This window comes from Podarcis melisellensis, assembly GCF_964234715.1.
Source record: "Podarcis melisellensis genome assembly, chromosome: 12".
NCBI lineage: Eukaryota > Metazoa > Chordata > Lepidosauria > Squamata > Lacertidae > Podarcis > Podarcis melisellensis.
In genome coordinates this window covers 14263174-14287867 of record NC_138544.1, presented here as the reverse complement: position 1 = coordinate 14287867, position 24694 = coordinate 14263174, and the positions used below count along the sequence as shown (strand labels likewise).

General features: G+C 42.2%; 1 protein-coding gene and 1 long non-coding RNA gene across 4 annotated transcripts in view; one reads left to right on the top strand and one right to left on the bottom strand.

The window, feature by feature from the left end:
- Window positions 1-9305: 9305 nt before the first annotated feature.
- Window positions 9306-24694, bottom strand: part of LOC309353652 — a 38722-nt gene continuing 23333 nt past the window's right edge. The window contains exons 3-6 of one of the 2 annotated variants that reach the window (XR_014161976.1): window positions 18533-18670; window positions 17076-17217; window positions 14312-14420; window positions 9306-9806 (exon numbers count right to left, since the gene is read on the bottom strand). This is a non-coding gene — a long non-coding RNA (uncharacterized lncRNA). The remainder of the gene's footprint in view (window positions 9807-14311; window positions 14421-17075; window positions 17218-18532; window positions 18671-24694) is intronic. The other variant, XR_014161977.1, reaches the window with a different exon arrangement.
- Window positions 20426-23694, top strand: LOC309353621 (phospholipase A and acyltransferase 3-like). 2 transcript variants are annotated; one of them, XM_081883081.1, is made up of 4 exons: window positions 20426-21413; window positions 22069-22168; window positions 22575-22720; window positions 23458-23694. In XM_081883081.1, exons 1-4 carry the CDS (start codon window positions 21405-21407, stop codon window positions 23554-23556), a joined length of 354 nt encoding a protein of 117 aa, XP_081739207.1. In that variant the 5' UTR covers window positions 20426-21404; the 3' UTR covers window positions 23557-23694. The 2 variants fall into 2 exon arrangements, with proteins under 2 accessions (XP_081739207.1, XP_081739206.1); XM_081883080.1 differs by having other exon boundaries at window positions 21305-21413; window positions 22575-22843.

Here is a 24694-nt window from a genome sequence, read left to right as displayed (position 1 = left end):
TCCTCATTGTCATGACAGGCATTATGCTAATCAGTCGTAAACAAACAAACAAACAAACAAACAGGTAATCATCCACCCATATGCCTCCCAAATACTAGAAGCTTGACACATTTCAAAATTTAAAAATAACCCTTTCCCTCTTTTTAATCGCAGGAGCTGCTGTTTCCATCTCCACTGGAACTGTGTTTTATGGCCTTCTATTTGCAGTTATTGGCTATGCTTTCATTTTCATTGTCACTTGTCCACAATCGGTGTGCTTTCCTGGAAACCACCTGTTTCATTGAATTACAGGTGCGTCACTTTAGAATTGCTTCTGAAGGAGCAATAAGGAAGGATAATAAGGAAATAATCAGCAATAAGGAAGCAGTTCAATCAATACTGGAAATATAGACTTGTATTACTGTATTTGGCTATGGAAAACCTGGCAACCTAAGATTGCACCTATTATTTTTCCATTAATCCCAGTATCACATCTGCTGGAATTTTTTCCCCCAGCAAGGGAGAGATAAGCAATTTGAACCCTGGGGATCCAAAGGTTAATACACATTACGACATTTCTATATCAACAATCAGTCCGTATTTATTAACCATATAAATTTAACTTTGTCAGATCTTAATACTAACTGGATTAATTTTAATCAAATGAAGCTCTGAGACCCTTAACACAATTTGAAAAGTTCTATAAGCACAATGAGTAGGGGAAGGGAGGAATAGTTCCTAAATTGTACTCCGTGTTGCTTAATGTAATTTACAGATCTATGGAACCCCTTAAAAATATGATAACTAGATTGTTGTTCTTTAGTTGTTTAGTCGTGTCTGATAACTAGATACTAGCACACAAATTTTTCCAAAGGATTGGAATAAAGTTTGGGGATTGTGACCCTTAAAATCTCTTTTCTGCCGGTTGTAGCAATTGTAATGTGCTGTATGCATGATTTTTAATTGTATTTTTACAAACACGCCACAGACCACCTAAATGAAACTCAAGGACCACTAGGGGCAGCATAAGAGTTACTGGTGGGTGCGCTGGTGCCCACGGGCACCAGGTTGACAATCCTTGCAAGGAAGATAGGGCCTGCTTTGCAGTATAAATATATCCGCTCATGTTTCTAAGTTGGTCTGAAATAAAATCAACAAATGGCTATCAAAAGTGCTAGGAAAATGGAAAATGGATCTTGCAATGATTTCCCAAAGTTTCACGTTTCTCACAACCAAAACATCAATCAGGCACAAATAGCCAATTCCATTCTTTTTCTAAAAGGCAGTTCAAAAGGGAAGGAGAAAGGATTACCAGCACGACCCGTTTTCTTAGCTTCAATACAGCGAAATGGCAATTCCATCTTTCTTGAACATGCGATAAAGAAGCAGAGCTCAGAACCGTCAAAACTGCGCAACCTTGTAAAGCAGAAAGAAACATTTCCTCACATCTTCAGTTTTACAAGGACTCTTAAATCTTAAATGCAAAGAACCAGGATTTCGTTTGTAACCGAACAATTGATGAACATTAGCCCTTGAGTGGCCGCTATAGAGAAAACGTTTTCTTACCTGTCTGACAAAGCCGTTCAGTTAATGCAGTTTAATAAAAGTAAAGGGACCCCTGACCATTAGGTCCAGTCGTGACCGACTCTGGGGTTGCGGCGCTCATCTCGCTTTATTGGCCGAGGGAGCTGGCATACAGCTTCCAAGTCATGTGGCCAGCATGACTAAGCTGCTTCTGGCGAACCAGAGCAGCGCATGGAAACGCCGCTTACCTTCCCGCCAGAGTGATACCTATTTATCTACTTGCACTGTGTGCTTTCGAACTGCGAGGTTGGCAGGAGCAGGGACCGAACAATGGGAACTCACCCCGTTGCGGGGATTCGAACCGCCAACCTTCTGATTGGCAAGTCCTAGGCTCTGTGGTTTAACCCACAGTGCCACCCGCAATGCCAGGATAATGTACACATCTTTTTATCCATGAGAAAAACTCCATTCTCTTTCCATCAATAATAAATGGATTAATGTTGTGATATGCAGGGGAAGTTTTAAAGGTTTTTAAAAGATGTTCTAAGTTTTGCCCCAAAAGTTAAATCTGAGGAAAACAAATTGGCATATTACTGAAGGTTCTTCACTTTTTTATTTGCATAACTCAAGTCCAGAAAGCTGTAATTTATCACACTTAAAATGGGGGGTGTGTGTGTGTGTGCCTGTGACTTTTCATGACTACAAACCTAGACCCTTTGAGATCTTCTCAGCTAAATCCCTAAATGGCCAACATTTTGTAGTGCAATGGTACAGCAAGAAAACTGAGGGGATACCTTTATGTGATTCCTGCTGCTAAAAACATTGGCATTAAACCTGAACAAGAGTTCAGCAGAAATTGTGGTTTTCTTCTTCCAAGAATTTATAAACTAAACATAGCATCTTATTTATATATATAAAAACTGCATTTCTGGTGCCTGAACACCATCCATGATGACTAACAATAATTATAACCAACCATAAAATAAAATGGAAGTTCTTGTACAATATAATAAGAACAGGGACAAGTGCAGCACTAGATGGGGAAAAACCTATCAAATTAAACAAACACCTTCTTAAATAGGAAGCTTTTTTGCCAAACTCTGAAATACCATAAGAGAGGGAACCAAGTGAATGTCCCAGGGGATGGCTTTCCATGATTTAGGTGTGGTCTTTCTTTGGTCTCCATCATCAGAGCCTCCATCATTATTGTTAATGTCTCTTTGAGATACTAATGTCTAATTAATCCCCATCATCATTGATAGGACATAAAAGGGCCCCTCTGCCAAGTCTAAGGGTGTGAGCAGGCTTTCATGGAAGGAGGCAATCTCTTACGATGTCGAAGGGAAGATTCCTCTCCCTGTTCCCAACATGTGAGAAGCATGCTATAAGCTGCCCAGAGTGGCTGGGGACACCCAGCCAGATGGTCAGGGTATAAATCATCATCATCATCATCTCCTATATCCAAAATGCGAATTAGAGGAGAATTTGTGGGATGTGAAACACATAGCAGTCAAGTACAACATTCCTAGAGTGGACGTGCTAGGGAATGCTTTGTATCACCCAGGAGAAAACATCCTGTTTCCTCCTGAGCTGGGACAAAACTTCCTCTGCATGTGACTAGAGTGTGTGAGGCCAAACCTGGGCAAGGGAGCACAGCTCCTTCCTTTGTCTCTTCCCCATGTTGCTGTTCTACGTGTGAGCAGAAGTGATTGCCTGTTCGCAGTCACTTAGGAACTATTCCCTTAGTTCCACATGTGTATACAGTTTTGTAACCTAAGTCTGCCTTCAGGGGCCCAGCTGTGAACTGAATGATTGTGAGTAAACTCCTTTTATATTCACTTTGATAAGATTGTCGTTTATATTCTTTTTAAGAGGAACAAGAAGGGAACTTACTAGGAATCTTATATAGAGAGGTTCAAACGAACTTTCAACAACCAAACCGCTGTGTGTTTAAAGCATGAGTAGGCAAACTAAGGCTGGATGCAGCCCAATCGCCTTCTAAATCCGGCCCATGGACGGTCCGGGAATCAGCATGTTTTTACATTAGTAGAATGTGTCCTTTTATTTAAAATGCATCTCTGGGTTATTTGTGGGGCCTGCCTGGTGTTTTTACATGAGTAGAATGTGTGCTTTTATTTAAAATGCATCTCTGAGTTATTTGTGGGTCATAGGAATTTGTTCATCCCCCCCAAAAAATACAGTCTGGCCCCCCACAAGGTCTGAGTGACAGTGGACCGGCCCCCTGCTGAAAAAGTTTACTGACCCCTGGTTTAAAGGGGAATGTTTAAACTCTGCTAAGATATAGAACTTGCTAGCGCAAGTTAGGAAGGATATCATTAAACAATATATCCTCTCCTGCCTCCCTGAACATTCCCACAGAATTGTCATCAAATCAGCAAATTATATTTTAGATCCGGCTCCACTGCTGCTCTTCCATCGCTGTGAGGAAAAAATATGCTGAGAACATCTAAAGCAAGCAAACTGGTAATAAAGATGAGCAAAGCTCCAACAATGAATTCAAAGTCTGCTGAAATAACAAACGGAATGATTGCTCTGTTGCTAGGATGCTTCTCCAAGTACTCATTATTTTGGCACCAGCCTTATTCATGAAACCTGTGTCATATAAATCAATAGTTGAGGCAGTTCTTATCCACAAAAGAACTCAAAATTAAAATCGATGGCACTGCAACAATTGCATCTCCGGTAACAGTGGGTTTCCATTCTCCAATATACTCTCCATTTCTTATATCAGTGTATATCTTAGCATTTTCAGATAGCCGGTGTCTTTTTTCCATTTTCCGTTCTGAGAGATCTGTTTGTCTCTCTTCCACCCCGCCTTTGGTCTTCCCCGTGTTTTCATTCACTTAGCCATAATTCCAGGAGGCTTCAGAGGCATCCTAGACATATTACATCTGCATTGCCATTTAGTAATTTGTAGGGATAATTGCAGCCAAATGTGGAGATAATTACAGTCAAATGTGATGGATGCACGAAACACTGATGCAAATGGTATTGGGAATGGGCCCATTCACCCATCTAGCTTTGATGGGTTTAATATCCCCATATTTCCTCCCTCGGTGCAAAACCCGTTCAGTTTCCCTCTTCCTTCATTATAATAATATCTGCCCACAAACCATGCATATATATGTAACTTTCAACTCAGGATAATACTTCATGAATCCAATGGAGGGGATTGTAATCTGCGGATCCTTATGCCACAATTCACTGTTTGTCACAGGACTCTTTGGTATCATAATATTAGCACACCTGTTGCTAACCGAGTAACAAGTCAGAGTATAAGAATAGATGCAGCATCTTAAAACCCATCAGATGTTATACCTCCTACGCAACTAAGCTAAACTGTTCTTTTCTAACTAAGAATTTCCGCTATTTCTTTGTACCACTGTTATTTCAAAAGTGTCAGCTACAACAACATATTGCTACCCAAGCAATTTGTATTTTGTGTTGCTGTTTTTGGTGGTGGTGGGAGCTCAATTTGCCCTTTTAAAACTCAAACTGAAGCAGGCTCTCACTATTCATTGAATGACCAGCTGACTGATCACTTGCACTTAATGAGCTCCTTGGACTTTCCCATTTGTATAAATTGTTCATATATCATCACTGGCACTGTACCAGCCCCTGTGTTCGTAAAGTTGCTCTTGAGATGCCCTTAAGGTATTTGCTCCGGCCAGAGATGATATCTGACACTCTACTAAAGCACAAGTCCTTCTGACACCTGGAAGCTTGTCAGAAGGGTGTGGAGAAAGAAATAAATGTCTGCCAGGGGAGTTATTAAGGGACGCAGGTGGCGCTGTGGGTTAAACCAGAGAACCTAGGGCTTGCTGATCAGAAGGTCGGCGGTTCGAATCCCTGGACGGGGTGAGCTCCCGTTGTTCGGTCCCTGCTCCTGCCAATCTAGCAGTTCGAAAGCACATCAAATTGCAAGTAGATAAATAGGTACCGCTCCAGCGGGAAGGTAAACAGCATTTCCGTGTGCTGCTCTGGTTCGCCAGAAGCGGTTTTGTCATGCTGGTCACATGACCCGGAAGCTGTACGCCGGCTCCCTCGGCCAATAAAACGAGATGAGCGCCACAACCCCAGAGTCGGTCACGACTGGACCTAATGGTCAGGGGTCCCTTGAGGAGTTATTGACACCCTTGCTTTGGCTATTCAGTTGCAGGCCCCAATAAACCTGCACCAGTCTTGTCTTCCCTCTTCTGCTTCCTTCTCCCCTTCTTCCACTTGCCACTGGCACTGGTCTAGGTTTGTGGTCATCTGGAACCAGTACTATTTTTAGAGAAAGAGAGGTGCTGGAACTCACCACAAACCCTTGTCCTCTTATTATGGCAATGGTGGCCACCTGAAAGGTGCCGGAACTAGGTTTCGGCAGGAGAAAATCCCTGTCTGGAACACACTGACCATTTCTGAAGCATCTCTAACCCTAAGGACCTTTTCTGGTTGGTACTCCTCTCGGTACTACAGCTAGCTAAACAGAGAGGCACTCTGAAGTCGAAGGAAAGCTACCTGGGAGGGCCCAATTTTTCCCCTAAAAGAACATTTAAGCCATGGCTAGGAAGAAGGTAGATCTCAGAGTGATTAGCAGTAGATCGGCAAGCATTTCTGATTCCTAGTTGTTTAACCACAGCAACTGCAAACCATCTTTCCCCACCTAAATTAGACAGCTGTAAGGAAAGGAGGGGGCACAGGTGGCTCTGTGAGTTAAACCACAGAGCCTAGGACTTGCTGATCAGAAGGTCAGTGGTTCGAATCCCCACAACGGGGTGAGCTCCCGTTGCTCAGTCCCGGCTCTGGCCAACCTAGCAGTTCGAAAGCACGTCAAAGTGCAAGTAGATAAATAGGTACTGCTCCAGCGGGAAGGTAAACGGCGTTTCCGTGCGCTGCTCTGGTTCGCCAGGAGTGGCTTAGTCATGCTGGCCACATGACCCGGAAGCTGTACGCCGGCTCCCTTGGCCAATAAAGCAAGATGAGCGCCGCAACCCCAGAGTCGGTCACAACTGGACCTAATGGTCAGGGTCCCTTTACCCTTTACCTTTAAGGAAAGGAGAGCTAACACCAGGAGTGGACCTTTGTGTCAGTCATTAATTCGACTGAAAATAAACTCCTAGGCTCAGAATGTGCTCAGAGGCATCATATGCTTTAATTGAAAGGACATGTATTTTAGATCTGGCTCTGATGACCAGAACTTGGGGTTCTAGTAAAATACAAAGTAGACCCAACACAGCTATACTCTGCCCCCCACTCTGCTTTAAGTTATGACGTAATTGTACTTTGCCAATGAATGGACTTGTGACCCCAATGTCTCCCTGTTTCTACATGCTTCTTACTTTATGCTTTTTGCTTTTTATTGAAAATATAAGCCCTATGTTTCTTTCCTCATATAAGAAGCTTGCTTGCTTTGCAAAATGACTCTAATATTGCAAGACATTGAAAGAACAAGGTCAACTAGTCTGAAGCCCCGACAGCTTGCTAATTCTTCCTGCATCCCCAATTAGTGAATAGAAGATGCATTTCTGTCTTTCTGCTAGCATAATACCCATCACGAGCCTCTCACTGGCCTTCAGTAGAAGACTGGGAGGGTGGCATTAAAGCCAGGAGAACAATAATTTCATTGGACTCAGACATTCTTCATGTAGCAATATAACACTGACAGAGAAATGAAACATTCTCTATGGGACAAATTTATAACTTTGCTTACATATATCTGTTGCTATGGCTTTGTTCAGTACACAGGAGCAATTCCGGGCCCAATTCAAAGTGCTGGTTTTGACCTATAAAGCCTTAACCGGCTCAGGACTGCAATACCTCAAGGACCGCCTCTTTCTGTATGAACCTACCCAGACCCTGGGATCATCTTCTGAGGCCCTTCTTTGTGTGCCTCCCCCTCAAGAGGTCTGGAGGGGGGGGCAACACGAGAACGGGCCTTCTCTGCAGTGGCTCCCCGTCTGTGGAATGCTCTCCCCAGGGATGTTCGCCTGGCGCCTTCATTATACACCTTTAGGTGCCAGGCAAAAACATTCCTTTTTAACCAGGCCTTTGGTTGACCTGATCAATATCCCATACCCTTTTAAAATGTGGCTCTTTTGTGGGGGTGTATTATTGGGCTATTGCTTTTATTTTTGTTTTATATACTGTTATCTTTTCATATGAACCGCCAGGCAGTATATTAACAACAACAACAACAACAACAACAACAACAACAACAACAACAATAGTGTAGAGATAGCCAATTAGGGTGGTTTAAGCTTAAGATTGTGTGAGATCATGACGGTGGTGAGGACCACCATGCTCTCATGAGAAAAAAACAAGAAGTCCCGGTTTTACTGGGATAGTTGAGGGGTATGAGATGGCCGCATTATTTGTCTCCCTAAGTTTTATTCTGGTTAGTTGAAAAATACTATCAAGAGCAAATGTCATACATCTCAACTGTATGTGCTTTCCCTTGTACTTTGCCCTGAACGACTATGTCTTTTTCTTCGTTAATTACTTAGTGCCTTGGCACATTCTGAAAGCAAGTATTTTATCAACATGACAATCTGTGGGTGTCTTGCTGTCAGGTGCAGGTTTTGCTTTCCATCTTTAAATGGAAGGTTTCAATTTGTGCTAAAACCGAGCGTCCTCCTTCATGTGATCTCTTAGCTGCTTCATGAAGCTTTCCCTATGAATGAATGTTTCACCTTGGTGAGATACATCAACATCAGTCCCTCTGTTCACGAACTCCAGTAGTGCGTGCTAACAGATAATAAAACATATGGCAGAATAGATCCAGAAGTTTACAATACAGTTTGGTGTATATGATTTTTGCTCTATACTTTCTTTTCTGCCTTTCTCCTTTTTAGTTTGACTAGCTATGTTAGGTAATTTAAAAATGAAAACTACAAAGAAAATCACTTTGTTTGTGTATACAGATGCACAAAAAACAAATGTTTCAGGATCAACTATTGAGGATTTTTAGAGTTTTTTTCAACTCATGTTGTTGCATCAAGGCTTAATTTATTACCGCATTTGTATTCTTCATATATAAGCATATATATTTTTCAGTGTTGAGGGCTAAGGATTTGCATAAGCCTCAGATTTTCATCCTGTGTGAAACATGTGCTGCTCTTGGAAGAAAGATAATAAATATATTTGACATAAAAAAGAGAGAAATACAAATCACTGCAAACCCAAATCACTGAAATGCTTACAATATTATTTACCTGTGTTTGCTGGTCTAAATGCTACTTTCAACTGTAAAATAAACTGTAACCGCAACTGTCCCACCACTTTCTCATGATCTACTTTTTTTTATATTTTTTATTTTGCTTGCTTACTGGCAGGAACCCTGAGCCCTCCTACTAGGATAAAGGTTATACAGCACACAGTGGCGTAGCGTGGGTTGTCAGCACCCGGGGCAAGGCAAGTAATTTGTGCCCCCAAACCCATGTATTTGCACCCCCAAACCCGTGGATTTGCGCCCCCTAACCCTAACCCCCAGATGTTGCGCCTGGTGCGGCCGGCCCCCCTGCACCCCCCCACGCTACGCCACTGACAGCACAACACTTGGTTGAAGGTTCCACCCTTCTTAATGACAAATAGACCATCAAGGAACAAAACCCACCTATTCATATTTGGGCAAAGGGTAAACTCCAAGGTATAAGACAAGGAAACAAGATATTTAAGCACCATGTTTTGCAGGTTTTTATGAACTCGTCAAATTATTATTTATTTAAAGTCTTTTTAGCCAGCTTTTTCATATTTTTTTTAAGACTCAAAGCTGCTTACAATCTAATAAGAATAAAACAATAAAAATTCAAAATAGGAAACAAGCAAGTAGATAAGAGGACACAGACAACACATATCAGAGTAGGGTTGCCATATTTCAAACAGTGAAAATCCAGATAGTTGTTGAGCTTTTTTGGGCAAAGTTGGTGAGCTATTTTTAGGTTGCCCTGCGTCCCTATATATACATGGGGGGGGGGTCATCTCTGCATAGTGTCGGAAAGTCATCAGACAGGGAACAAGAGTTGGTTAGGGATTCCATTTTGACTTGGTTCCTCCATTTCAATATAAATTCACTGGCTGATTTGGTTTCATAAATAAAAGAACGTGAAAACAGATAACAGATGGATGTGCTCTCTCCGCATCTACACGATAGACTTTAAAAAGGTGAGGAGACTCACATTTTGTTCTTTTTCCATTTCAGTGGCATAGCACAGTTTCGTCACACAACAAAGCCTCCAATTTCTCAGTTGCCTTGTTCCCATCTCTCATATTGGTGTCTTCTCCTGACCAGGTGAAGCAATCTAGTAAGGGGTCACAATGTCACGGAACTGCATGCTTGCCTTCCTGCTTCCTTCAAGGGTATAAAATAGAAAAGCAGACTAGGAAACCACTATCTATGAAGTATCTGTAAATAGTGGTTAGTTCTTATCATTGCATAAAATAAAGTGAGGATACTCAAAATACTTATCTGCTTATGTTTATAATTTCACACAGTGCTCCATTAGAGTGCAAGATTAACCTATAATATAGAGCTTTGCCTAATGAGGCTATGGAAAGACGCAGTGGAGGGATCCCTTCTGGCAAGAAACAGATTACCTTTTTTTGCATAGTTTTGCAAAGCAGCCATCTGATTTCTCAGGATATAGAGTAAAAAATATATATGTTGGTGTCAGATTTTTATTATTATTTTTGCCCCCGCTTAGGAAGTCTGGGTTACAAATGGAGGACTCAAGTTTAATCCTCATGTAAATTGAGGAGAATTCTGAGGTTAATAGCTGATTGCATTTCTTAATGACACAGACTGGGATCATCATTATTATTTTGTTCAGTTCTGTTTGACTGGAGATTAAGGGGTGGAACTCTACTACAAAATGCAGTTGTCCAATCAGTGATACAAAAATTTGCTTGGGAGCCATACCTCTGAATGAGGAATGAATCAAAAAAATCAAAAAATGAAAATGTGTAATGCCACTGTAGCAGTATGTGGAAGTCTTTCAAGTGACTGAAAAACTTCATATTAAAAAGGATAAATATCTTTACAGGTTACTGGGGTGGAGAGGAAAATAAGCTACTGCCAGACAGCTATTTCTTTTATAGACACATTCCAGCGGGACGAGGTTCGGAGGGGGGGTATTAGTTTGTGGTTTTCTTTTTGGTTCTTGTTTTTTATTATGTATTTTGTGTTTTTATCTTGTATTTTTATGTTATGTACTTGAGATCTACAGAGATGAAGGGTGGTATACAAATTTAATTTGTTGATGCAATTTCAGCATATGTTTCTCTTTTTTTTAAAAAAAAACCCATTTGAAATAGTAGAGGCAAACGTTAATAATATTTTAAGTTTGGTAACATCTGCTCTTTATGTCCTTTTGGCAATCAATTTTTCATTATATTCTGGAGAATTTGCAACATGAACCTCCTGTTCGGCAACATTTGCATTTTAGGTCCTGTAAGAAGTGGATAAGGGTTTTAAAATCTATTTTTATTGAATTTTATCCATATAACCCAAAGGACAAAATAGAACCTCATGAGACAAACAAATAAAAACTAAACCCAACCAAGGCTGGCATGAGATGTTACATTCAGAAGAAAAAATAATAAAGACGGATATTTATAATGAGATGCAGACAGGTAAGTGGAAAGTACCATCATAAGGAATGAGAGAAGAAGAGGCCCATGGCTTGCAAGATACAGTGGTACCTCGGGTTACATATGCTTCAGGTTACAGACGCTTCAGGTTACAGACTCCACTAACCCAGAAATGGTACCTTGGGTTAAGAACTTTGCTTCAGGATGAGAACAGAAATTGTGCTCCGGCGGAGCAGCGGCAGCAGGAGGCCCCAATAGCTGAAGTGGTGCTTCAGGTTAAGAACAGTTTCAGGTTAAGAACAGACCTCCGGAACAAATTAAGTATGTAACCAGAGGTACCACTGTATACAGAAACATAAGCCTGTGACTGAAACCATCAGAAGCACAAAGAGTACCAAGAACAGAAAGGCTTCATTTTACATCAAGTGAAATGTTGAACCGGTTAGATGTTAAAAAATGTAAAGGTCCAGTCGTGGCCGACTCTGGGGTTGTGGCGCTCATCTCGCTTTATTGGCCGAGGGAGCCGGCATACAGCTTCCGGGTCATGTGGCCAGCATGACTAAGCCACTTCTAGCAAACTAGAGCAGCGCACGGAAACGCCGTTTACCTTTCCACCTATTTATCTACTTGCACTTTGACATGCTTTCGAACTGCTAGGTTGGCAGGAGCAGGGACCAAGCAACGGGAGCTCACCCCGTCACAGGGATTCAAACCACCGACCTTCTGATCGGCAAGTCCTAGGCTCTGTGGTTTAACCCACAGTGCCACTCGCATCCCTTGGTTAGATGTTACTTATCCCAAATTTGTTGAAGGGCTTGCGGAAGAGACAAATTCCCCTTTTGTATAAGAAAAGCATATGTGATAAACTATATTCACCACTAAGAATTCAAAGCTGAGCTTGGAAATGTCAGACATCATCTTTGCTTGTGGAAATTATTTGGTTGGGTGGGTGATTGATTATTTAAGGTGGCAGCGGGAATTATTTCTGCAAAAGAGGGGGAGAGAACATCACTTTCTAATATTTGAAAAGAATAGTGTTATTGATGATGTGGCAGAAATTAAGGGGCCCTCACCCGAATTCTGGATGGGTAGCAGCTGTGGCCAGATGCAGCTCCCCTGGGGCACAGAGAAAACAATTTTCTCTTGCAGCTGGCCACTGGAATCTACCTCAGGCAGCCTTGTGGCATTACCCGTCAAAAATCCTTATCTGAACCAGCCAATCATGGCCTTTGTTTGGTGGGTGGGGCAAGCGCAGCGGACCAAGGTGTTTCAAATGCTTGGAGTGAGAGCTTAAAAAAGGAGGATTTGATTCTTAAAATGGCAGCGTTTAAATTCTTAATTACCAAGAAAGCCCCTTTTCCATAACCTTTGCATTAAGTCATTAATGCCTTAAGATAAAAAGCAATCCCTTTGGCATCCTGATATGTTTCCTCTGCAGAGCGATAAGCACCACTCCTTTTCCATTAAGCAATTTGTTTGTTTCATTCATTATTTGCCAGCTGTACAGAGAATGTTTGAAGCACAATCCTAAGCATGTTTACTCAGAAGGAAGTCCCATTGTATCTGACTGGGCTTCCTCCCAGGGATGTATGCAAAGGATTTCAGCCTAAGAAGGCGTAAAAGGAAATCATTTATTTTTCTAGACTCCTGTGATTTCATCAGCATGGGAGTTATCAAAAGGGGCAGAGATAAGAAGCATTTAGTGTATGTGTGTGTATATGTGTGTGTGTAGTGTGTGTGTGTGTGTGTATATATGTATATGTATATATATATATATATATAGTATATAAATATACACTATACACACACACAGAGAGAGAGAGAGAGAGAGAGAGAGAGACATACATATTTGCACATATATATATAAAAGAACTGGCATAACATAACAATGTTGTGTTGCAGCTAGAACAAGGTAGGAGTTTATATTTACAGGATTTATTCTGCGTGTAGAACTGGGCTTCCATGGTGACTATTTTGGGCACAGTCCAGTCCTTTTGTTCTGGAGCTGCGAAGCCCAGGTGACATCTGCATGCAGACTTGGTGCTGCTGGCAGGTAGGGATGCTGGAGAGATTTGATTCTGTTGACATTCATAGGCAAATCTAGTTCATTTGGCAGAACCGAAATGCAGCCATCTTTTGCACTTCTCTGAATATTGCAGGAGAGTTCCTGAGCCAAGTGGTGTTCTCTTACTAGGGCTTTGCACCAGATTCATCCGAGTCCTGGGCCAGCTTGGGCTTATTTGGAGTAAATTGGGCATCGGTCAAGGTGAGACAGCCACGGATCACTACGGTTCAGGTTTGATGGCTCAAAGCAATCTGTGGTGGTTGGGGCAAGGCCTCAAGCAGGAAGGGGAAGCAGGAGTCAGGTGTGAAGCCAGGACCTACCAGACCAGCAGTTGCATCTTCCACCTGACCCCTCATCCTGCAGCATCAGAGAGTGGAGGGCATTGCTCCAGCAGAATGCAGGCACAGCTTTGAAAGTGGCTTTCCTGCAGAGAAGCCACTTGTGAAGAGCACCCTACAGAATTGAACTGCCCGCTCCTGGTGAAGGAAGGAGAGGTTTTCCTCTCCCAAGTGTTCCCCTGTTATGTACTGAATCATAGAAGAATAGGATCCAAAATGCAGCAGTCTGATTGGTCTGCAGGAGCCACCCAATCCAGCTCCAGGTGGAAGTGAATCAGCGACTTGATTGGCCTGCAGGAGCAGCCAATCAGGCTCCTGGAGGAGGTGAATCCACAACCTGACTGGCCTACAGAAGCAGCCCAGAATTAGCCAATCACGCGGGGCCCTGTGTGTAAATAATGTATATATAGCTAGATGTTTTGGGGAAAGTTTTATTCATTGCTACTATGAACTGAATAAAGAGCATGAAATTCACACTCGACTCCGAGTATATTTCACCCCCCTTCCAACAGGAGCAGCTCACAGTGACAAATACAAATGCAGGAACAAAGCAAATAATGCCTTTTGCCTTTGACAGCTGTGTGGCTGGCACAAATTAAGCAGGGTGTTTTCTAACACTGAAATGCAATTTGTGGGAGAGCATCATCTGTTGACTATCTGTCATCTGATTACTTGTGTGTGACACCTGATTTATTTTTGGACCCTATGCTTCAGCACAGCAGTTTATAATATTCTGAACATTGAAATTCACCCACCTAAGGATGAACCTTTTATGAACTGAAAAGTTCATTTGTACGAACTGGAACTGAACTACCTTGTTTTGTAGAAGTACAACCTTCATCTGGAACTAGTTCCTTGATTTGGACAGAATGAACTTTTCAAGTACTGGCCACATGGGAGACCTCTCATATTACAAAAGATTCCTAGAGGGTTGGTGCAGAAAGGTTTTAAATATCACTTGGAGACAATATAAAGGAAACAGAAATTAACAGGACACCAAAATAACTACAGTAAGTGATCACTGACAGGCATTTGTTATGAAGTTTGTATCTACAGAGCTACCCATGAGTATGGATAACCTATGTCAGATGGATTTGTAAATGAAATAATTTTTTGCCAAACGAGGAAAAAAGCACCTGGTCTGCACATGCCCCTTATTAGTTTCAGGCTAGTCTTGGATTTCTGTCTCCAAAAGCATAAGAATTTCCATTTATCCCACCGATTCTTAAAATAATCAGCCTCATACTGTAGCCTTTTTAATCCATGGGTAGGAAAAATGTTGCACCCGAGCAGGGACGAAAAGGAGCCAAACGACACCAAGGGGTTAAAATCCAGAGAAAGAGTTTTTATTCTGTCAACCCGTGTGGGCAGAGGAGGGAGTGTGATAAGTCACAAAACAAGCACGAAGTTCACAGCCATTGCACATAGTTTATATCCCCTTCCAGTTCCCTCCCCTTTTCTCCTCCTCCTGCCCATGAGTTCCCCTGAGCATGAACAGAAAACTCCTGTCTTGGGACCATTTTTGGACTTTTCCCAGAAAGGGGGTGAGAGGGTTTCAGTGTGTTCCAGTTGTTTCATTCTTGTGCTTTGGCATGGTTCCCAGACAGAAAGCAAGTTGCAATGTGGTTCTTTAGCAAGGCCAGAAGGCATGAGAAAGGCCTGAGAAACAATGGACTGTTCTCTACCTTGTTGCAATCTTTTTTAGTCACAGCAAGCGGAATGCTTAGCTAATGCTTTTTGTCTTAGAGGAAAATGCAGTTTTAAAAATGCTTCAAGCGGCCTGGCTGGGGGGGGGGATTCACAAACAGTTTTAGGGCTTTTGGGGGTAACCCTAACTGTTCCCCTTCAATACTACAGTAACGTTCAGCAGCAGCAGAAATACAAAGTGGGAGATTGAATAAGGGCTTGAGAGGATTACTTACTAGCTGGCTTGGTTGGTAGGTGAAGGAACCTTAAATATACAGGGGAAACATTAACCCTGTTAAATTGATTTGTTCATGGTGCTGCCTTTTATATTTGTTTGAGACTGCTTTTCCCACCTCTCATTAAATAGGCTGCCTCTTTTGTTTTACATGTTCAATTTACAGTCTACATCATCCCACTTCCATGTCAACACGTCGGCCTCCTCATGAAGTCTCAGGGCCTTAATGCTGATACCTCTGGAGCGTCTAACAACCCAAATAACTGGGAATTGTGAAACATCGCTCTAATTCCCCCCTTCATTAAAAGGGAGGTATTACATTTGGAATCACGAGGACATTTACCATATGCTCATTAAATACCGACTGTTAAAAGAGCTTTGAGATTTGAAAAGTGTGTGATATAAATCCAGGCAGCAAGTAATTGCTTCCAAATTAAATGAGTAATAAAGGTTTGATTGCTCAGTGCGTAGCATGTGAAAAACGTATAATATTTTGGGGGTTTAAAAGACGCAGGCGCAATCTGAGACATTATAGGGAACAAAGGATGGCTGTCTTTTTAGTGGGATAGGGATCACAATCCAAGCATTTGGTCTAGCGCCAGACCCAAAAGCCAATTTGGTAGGATTTCCTAAACTGGTATACCAGACCTATTAGAGAGATTTAGTAACCGGAGGGAGGGAGGTGAGATAGGCATGAACCTGGAGTAAATGGCATCCATTTCGGCCTTTGTACATAATGTGCTTGTAAGGTGGCAAAGAGTTCCCCTAAGCCAGGGGTAAGCAAACTAAGGCCTGGGGGCCGGATCCAGCCCAGTCGCCTTCTGAATCCGGCCTGCGGACGGTCTGGGAATCAGCATGAGTAGAATGTGTGCTTTTATTTAAAATGGATCTCTGGGTTATTTGTGGGGCATAAGAATTTGTTCATTTTTTTTTTCCAAAATATAGTCCGGCCCACCACAAGGTCTGAGGGACGGTGGCTTGGCCCACGGCTGAAAAACGTTGCTGAACCCTGCCCTAAGCAGACTTTGCCTAAGTACCCTGTCAGGGAACTGCCATCGGAGCCAGGAGTGGAGGTAAGGCTCCCCAGCGATGCCGGAGAAGGGCCCAGCAGGGAGAGAGGGAACTCATCTACTGAGGAAGGAAATCAGTGTGACACCAGGAAGAAAGGGGAGCAGGGGAGGGCTTCGGAGAGATGGCTCCAAGACTCTTCCACAGAGACCAGTGGGGAGAGCCCAGGACCTCCGCTGGCCACACCCACTCTGCGCAGAAAACTTCCGCGCAGGGAGGCTAGGCGGCGACTTGGTGTCAAAGAGCTTTTATGCTGGAAGAAGTTCAGGAAACGCCCACTGACGGATTCTGCCAGTGACTGACACAGCTGCGGAGTAAGGCTGTGCAGCCAGGGAAAGGTTTAACCAGGCAACTTTGCCAAGAGTAGCGGCAACTTACGCACGAGCAACCCCAATTCCCATTACATACCCATACTATACAGTACTGTAGTATTTGCTGTGGGTCTTGTCTCCCCTCAGTGGCAGATGGGTCATGGAGATCAACAGTGTTAAGTATAAAGGGTTTAATTGACACAGAAATGAAAAATGGCGAAAGGTATATTGCAGAAGGTTTAACATGCGGTTTCCCCATGAGGACTATACAGTCGTACCTTGGAAGTCAAACAGAATCCGTTCTGGAAGTCCGTTTCAAAAGAGATTTTAAGGGTCACGATCACCAAATTTTATTCCAATCCTTGGGAAGAATTTGTGTGCTAGTATCCAGTTACCATGTTTTTAAGAGGTTCCATAGATCTGTAAGTTACATTAAGCAACACAGAGTCCGTTTTAGAAACTATTCCTCCCTTCCCCTACTCATTGTGCTTCTAGAACTTTTCAAATTGTGTTAAGGGTCTCAGAGCTTCATTTGATTAAAATAAATCCAGTTAGTATTAAGATTTGACAAAGTTAAATTTACCATACTTTTCTGTGTATTAGACAAGGTTTTTGTGCCAGAAAAATAAAATGGGGGGGGGATCTTATACATTGTCAGTGCATATTGGTGATGTGGGCTTGTTTGTTTCTGCTCCCCAGAGACTGTAAGCGGGGAAAAAGCTCAACAGCTCTGGGCAATTTCCCTCCATTTTCTTAAGTTTGAGTCCCCCAAAATAGAGGGCATCTTATCCATGGGGGCGTGTTATATACGGAAAAATATGGTACATGGTTAATAGATACAGGTTGATTGTTGGTATAGAAATCTCGTAATGTGCATAAACCTTTGGATTCCCAGGGTTCAAATTGCTTATCTCTCCCTTGCTGGGGGCGGAGAGGAATCTGGGTGATGTGATATTGGGATTAATGGAAAAATAATAGGCGCAATCTTAGGTTGCCAGGTTTTCCATAGCTAAATAGTACAATTCTATATTTCCAGTGGGCTCCATGATCACTGCAGATGGTGACAGCAGTCACGAAATTAAAAGACGCCTGCTCATTGGGAGAAAGGCGATGGCAAACCTAGTCAGCATCTTAAAAAGCCGAGACATCACCTTGCCAACAAAGGTCCGTATAGTTAAATCCATGGTTTTCCCAGTAGTGATGTATGGAAGTAAGAGCTGGACCATAAAGAAGGCTGATTGCCGAAGAATGGATGCTTTTGAATTATGTTGCTGGGGGAGACTCTTGAGAGTCCCATGGACTGCAAGAAGATCAAACCGATCCATTCTGAAGGAAATCAGCCCTGAGTGCTCACTGGAAGGACAGATCCTAAAGCTGAGGCTCCAATACTTTGGCCACCTCATGAGAAGAGAAGACTCCCTGGAAAAGACCCTGATGTTGGGAAAGATTGAGGGCACAAGGAGAAGGGGACGACAGAGGACGAGATGGTTGGACAGTGTTCTCGAAGCTACAAACATGAGTCTGGCCAAACTGCGGGAGGCAGTGGAAGACAGAAGTGCCTGGCATGCTCTGGTCCATGGGGTCACGAAGAGTCGGACACGACTAAACAACAACATATTTCCAGTATTGATTGAATTGCTTCCTTATTCCTATGTCCTTAGTGTAAACGTAAACGTAGAAGTTCAACACCCTGATTATTTTTTGCTCCTTCAGAAGCAATTCTAAAGTGACGCACCTGTAATTCAATGAAACAGGTGGTTTCCAGGAAAGCACACCGATTATGGACAAGTGACAATGAAAATGAAAGCATAGCCAATAACTGCAAATAGAAGGCCATAAAGCACAGTTCCGGTGGAGATGGAAACAGCAGCTCCTGCGATTAAAAAGAGGGACAGGGTTAGTTTTTAATTTTGAAATGTATCAAGCTTCTAGTAGTTGGGCAGCATATGGGTGGACGTTTACCTGTTTGTTTTTTACGACTGATTAGCAAAATGCCTATCATGAGAAGGAGGATAATGTATATGGAGGTATGTGGGAGCACAGGGAGGTGTCTTAGACTGACTCACAACTATTGGTCCATGTGGCTCAGTAATGTCCACACTGATTGGCTGGGGCTCTCTGGGGCTTCTGACAGGGGTCAGAATTTCCCCTGGAGATGTTGGTAGCTGAACCTAGGACCTTTGGCATAGTATTGAGTAAGGCCATTCCCTGTACGGTCCCCCTCAGTGAAAGGAAGTGTTGTCCCATTCACTACCAAGTTCACAAGTCCAGTGCGTTAGTTTTTCCCATAGGGATGAATGGTAAAAGAAATGAAAATGGGAGAAAATAAAACCAAGTGGTACACTTTGGAATACCAGTGAGGTGAAGGGTCAGTCTCTTCAGTCCCTTGTGACCCCAGTCGTTGGAATTCAAGCAAACTTTTATTTGTGTCACACTGCCCTGGGATAATGTGGTACAGTACATTCTTTTAAATGTAAGTGAATATTCCTGATCACATCTACTAAGAAATTTCTATAAACACTAATCCCAGTATGATACTACATAGGAAAATGCAGTAATTATTATTATTATTATTATTATTATTATTATTATTATTATTATTATTGCCGGTATACAGTATAAAAATATTTTATTATAAATTATTCTTATTTATTACCCACCCTCAACTATCAAAATTCAGGATAAAGAGGTGCATTTGCCAGAAGCTATATAATGACGGTGACAGGCACACCTCTGTTACGTTGCTTAGGGCTGCCACAAAAAATGGCCGATTTATATAAGGGGGAAATAGGTCCCTCCTCTTACGAAACATTTTACCATTGAGTGCGCACACAAGTTTTGACGAATAATAATAGTCATTTATTATTTGATGGCCTGAGGTCATCAAAGCAAAGTACAAGATTAAAAATTTAAAAAATACAAAAAATAAAGGTATTCTAAAAACGGTGAGACCATTCCTACACACTCAAAAGGCATAAATGACTGGGTTGTGCCTTGGGGAAAGCCTTCTTAAACAAAACTGCCTCCAACGTTCAGTAATGTTGAACAGAGTCCCATCTGTCTCAATATGTTTTTGCTTCCTGGTTTTGGATCCCATCTGAGATCAAAAGTGACAGAAGCTCTGGCCAAACCCACAACCCATAGCTAGTGCGCTGCTTTTGACTTGATGGGTTACAGATTATTCACATCTGATTTACAACCCCCATTTTTCATGGATGTCAGTGGGGTTTCTGCAAAGTGAGTGTTCCGGTTTTCGAATGTTCTTTTGGAAGCTGAACATCCAGCAGCCAATCAGAAGCCACGCTTCGGAAGTTGTATGTTTTGGAAGTCGAACAGACTTCCACAGCAGATAAAGACGTCCCATTACCTAAAAACATATGCATGCTGAATACTTAAAACACACACGCACAAATGGGACTTCTAAAATTGAAGGAGCGCAGGAGCCACTGAAACTTAAGAAAGAGTTTCACATACCGGTCCACCCATTTGCAGCTTCAGAAAAATGGAAATGGTGTTAATACAACTGAGCTCAAATTAGTTACTTGGCTCCAGTGCTACATTAAAAAAGGTAGTGCAAAATGTTGGTAGCAAACTATTAATCAGGCCTTATCTGGTTCAGTACTCTTAATTTTCAAATAAATTGGTGGTTTTTTAGCAGCTATTAATAAACCACTCTGAACAGCACATGGTCCTTAATAACCAATACACTTCTTTGAAAGTGGATCGCAGTGACCCTGAGGAAGCTTTTTCCACATGGATTTGCTTAGCATTAGAGTGTAACGGAATTTCATGTGCAGTAGGTGGGCTGCTGTTTTGGCACAATTACAGGGAGCCATAAACACCAGCCACATATCCGTTCTCCAAGACATCTGAACATGGCATTTCTTCATTTTGAAAATAACCTGACTGCCCCATTTGTGGGTGGGAAATGGGAAGGGCCATTTTTTCAGGTGGGGGTAAAGTCCTTCTCCATACTTCTTAAACTTCTGGAAACAAGATCAGGCTGAGGATCCAAGAGCTTCTTGGGAGCTCTTCAGAAGATTTCTAGGGTGTTTAATGCTGTGAATCTTTACCTACAGTCAACGCATATGACTATGCAACTATATCACAAAATGCCAATAGGTTTCCAGTGACTTCATTGCAATGCAAGCAGAACCTGAGGACATTCTGAGCCCCTGAACTCCTCAATGCTTGGAGAATTGGGACACACACACACACACACACACACAGAGAGAGAGAGAGAGAGAGAGAGAGAGAGAGAGAGAGAGGCAGGCAGACAAACAAAGACACTCGTCGTCAAAGCGGGTACAAGGATCAGAAAGAAACTGTCTGGAATGACCTCTAAAATGTTGGGATATTGGGGAGTTGGGGTGGAGGCTCTAGGCCTCTTTGGCATATGGAAAAATATCCTGGCAGGGAAAACTTTTTTCCTGCTGTTTTTCTACTAAGGAAGTGTTGCCAGGACATGTTATATTGACGTCAACTGTTGCCTTGCTGAGAACATGATTTTTCAAGGTTTTTTTAAAAGGATATAAAGTGAAAATGAAACTGAAAAAGAACAAAAGTATCTGAGGATTGAAAGGAGAGGACGGTGAGAACAAAACATAATGGCTCAGGTAAGAACCCCTTTGAATAGGGGACATTTTCGATCAATCCCCACCCCGTCCAAAATACCTTCCCTTTCATTGTTTTCCCTTTGACTGTTTTTTCAACGTAAGAATTGCCACTTGACTTGCTGTCTTCCATACACTGCTATCTCTGGCTGCAAGCCAACGTGCAGTTTAGGAGCGAAATGTCATTGAAAACTGTGAGACTTACTTCTGAGTAAGAATACTTAGGATAGTTTTGTCTCTAGATCAGAGCTTTCCAAACAGCGTGTTGCGACACATTCGTGCGTCGGCTGCAGTGTGCCGGTGTTATCACATGAATGATGCCTGCGCTCCTCCTAGGCTGGAAAGGGGTTAGTTTAACCTCCGGTTTGCTAGTGAAACTGAATTACTGTGTCACAAAATGCTGCGTGTATAAAAAGTGTTTCACCAGCATGAAAAGTTTGGAAAACTCTGCTTTAGCTCCTTCCCCCTGCTTTGCAAGTCTGACTTAGAAAAACCATGGTGAATAATCACAGGGTCCAAAGGTTGAAAAATTCATCTACTTGTGGGGTGATCCTATGTATTTGGCAATGTGTTTCATTGAAGCTAGTGGGACTTACTTCTGAGTAAACTTGCACAGCTGTTTAGCCAAGGAAAACATGGGCTCACTTTCTTCTTGCAGAGCCCAAAGCCTGGAGACCAGATTGAGATTTATCGATTGGGTTACCAACACTGGGCTATCTACGTAGGCGATGGATATGTGGTCCACCTGACTGCTGCAGGTAAGAGCTTCTCATTAGAAAGGGTGGTTTTATGAGAGGGAAGAATATGACAGAGAACATTGGCAGATTACCCCTGAAGAAACGCAGCCCTTGGGGGGGGGGGAAGGTTCCCCACCACTGGCTTAGGGACTAATTGTTGCTGGAAGTTCTATGTCCTGATACTTGCAATTGTTGTAAGCCAGTTAGATGACTGCTTTGTAGCCAAGAGATGGCATTCTGGTTGGGTGTAAGTTGTTTTGGGTTGCCTTGGGCAAGATAAGAGTGACTAACAATTAAAAAAAATAATAGTATTTGTCAAAACAACAACAACTGATGTCTTCTTGAAGACAAAGTTGTTGATGAAATGTAGGGAATCCAGGCCTAATTGTCACTGCTTCTGAGTTTCTTTTCTCTCTCTGTTCTTGAGATGAGGGTGTGGAAAGTTTTCTCTGTAGTTGCCCGACTCCCTACACAAAAATGGGAGTGGTGAAGAAAGAAAAGCTTTCAGAAGTGGCTGGGAAAAACAAGTGGAAGGTCAACAACAAGAAGGACAGAAAATATAAAGCCAGGCCTGTAAGCGAAATAATTAGCACTGCAAATGGATATGTTGGGGGAAAGATAATGTACGATGTGGTCGTGCACAACTGTGAACATTTTGCTGCCATACTACGATATGGCCAACGTGACAGTAGACAGGTGTGTAGAATTCATTCATGTTTTCGTAATGGCAATCTGTGCTGTGATATTGAAATTCATTCTTAATTCCTGATCCTGGAAAAATGAAGTGAGATTAAGAAGCAGGTAATTTAATTTATTTTTATGTGGATTTAATTTCTAACCCTCATTTACAAAGATGGGGAGCAGAACGGAACATTTACTTGGAGTATGTTGAAGTACTGCAAACCAGAACAACAAAAAAATAGATATCATAACATTTAAAAATAACTTCAGTTCATACATTCAAATTGTCTGAAGTGACAAATGAGAAGATTACAAACTCTGAACTCAGGTTTCCAAATTAATGACAGGCTTGTACCCTGATGAAAAATGTTGGGTCTCTATTCCCTTAATATTTTTCACCACAGAACTCAGATTTTTGCACCAAAGCATGTTCTGTTACGTGGAATTAATTTTTAAAGCATATTTTAAACCCAGAGTTAATTGTCTTGGAATCTGAGAGTTTCAAATCTGGCTATTTTCTGTCGCCAAAAGAAACATTTAAAGCAATGTTTCATATCAACTCTGTTGTGAGAAATGAAGGACCATCGGTCACTGTGAATAAAAATGCTTAAACCTCTTATTTTTTGCAGGCGGAAGTCGGTCTCTGGGCGACATTCGCTGCTACTGTAGGAGCTGTGGTCACGGGTACAAGCCTGGTAGCAGCTGCGCTCATCGGTAAACGCCATTAGTCAAGTGTTCAATATATGATGAGACGTGTGAACAATCTAAAAGACTGTTGGAGGACAATCCTAGGTTGGCTTCTAAGAAGATCCCATTTTAAAAGAACAACAATTATTGAATAAAAATAAAAACATCAAATCAATCAATAGTTAGGTTTTCTGTCTTTATCCATTGCTCTGAATTTTGGAGGATGGCTCTGTTTCAGTTTGTGCGTTGTTTTGTAAAGTGCAGATTAGTTAAGAATTTGAATGTGCATTGAATCAAATTTCTCCCTGCTGCCTCTAGATGTGGTAGAGGACACCGATCAACGTTGAAGGAAGGTTCAACTTTCTTGAAGTCTGGTCAACTTCTGTACTTCGAATGAAGGATGCCACCATCTTGTTTCAGGCCACTCTTGACACATACAACGTTTCGCTGCAGGCCTTGGTTGTTAAAAATCAATACGTGCCTGTATAAAAAATTCCACAACAGTGTAGCTTGTGAATTAATTGGTAGTCATACTGAGTTGCAGATCTCCTTTTTGAAGGGAGTTGACGACTTCTTCTTCTTCTTCTTCTTCTTCTTCTTCTTCTTCTTCTTCTTCCTTTAAGAGTTCTGCCAGTAAAACTTTGAATAAGATTTTAATGGGTATGGACAATGATCTATTCCAAAAGGAGTCAGTTCTTATGCTTCAGGTCACTTCAAACTGCACAATATTAATATCATAGACAAACAACTCTGTAGTTGTCCAATTCTTCAGAGTGAACATAATCCAGAAGGCCGCCATATATTGTGTCAGACCATTGGTCCATTTCGCCTGAGGTAACCTGAGGTAGCCAAAACGACTCATCTCCTGACACATCATTGCATCAATGCGGCTTAATAAAGTGGGTGAGCGGTTTTTTAAAGCTCTCACACCTGGCATGAAGTCAAGTCCAGCCTTTCCATGAGACAAGGCAAAGCAATTTGCCTCAGGCGGCAGATCCAACCCCCGCCCCACCCCCTGCTGCCAGTCTGGCCACAGCCACCTGTACCACCACTGCCGTGGGTGCAGCCACAGGTGAAGATAGTAGTGTGAGCACAATGGTGGTGGCAGGGAGGGGGCCCAGATCTGTGTTGGGGGAGCATTTTACACTGGGTTTAGGTGGTGCAGGCAGTTCCCCCTTG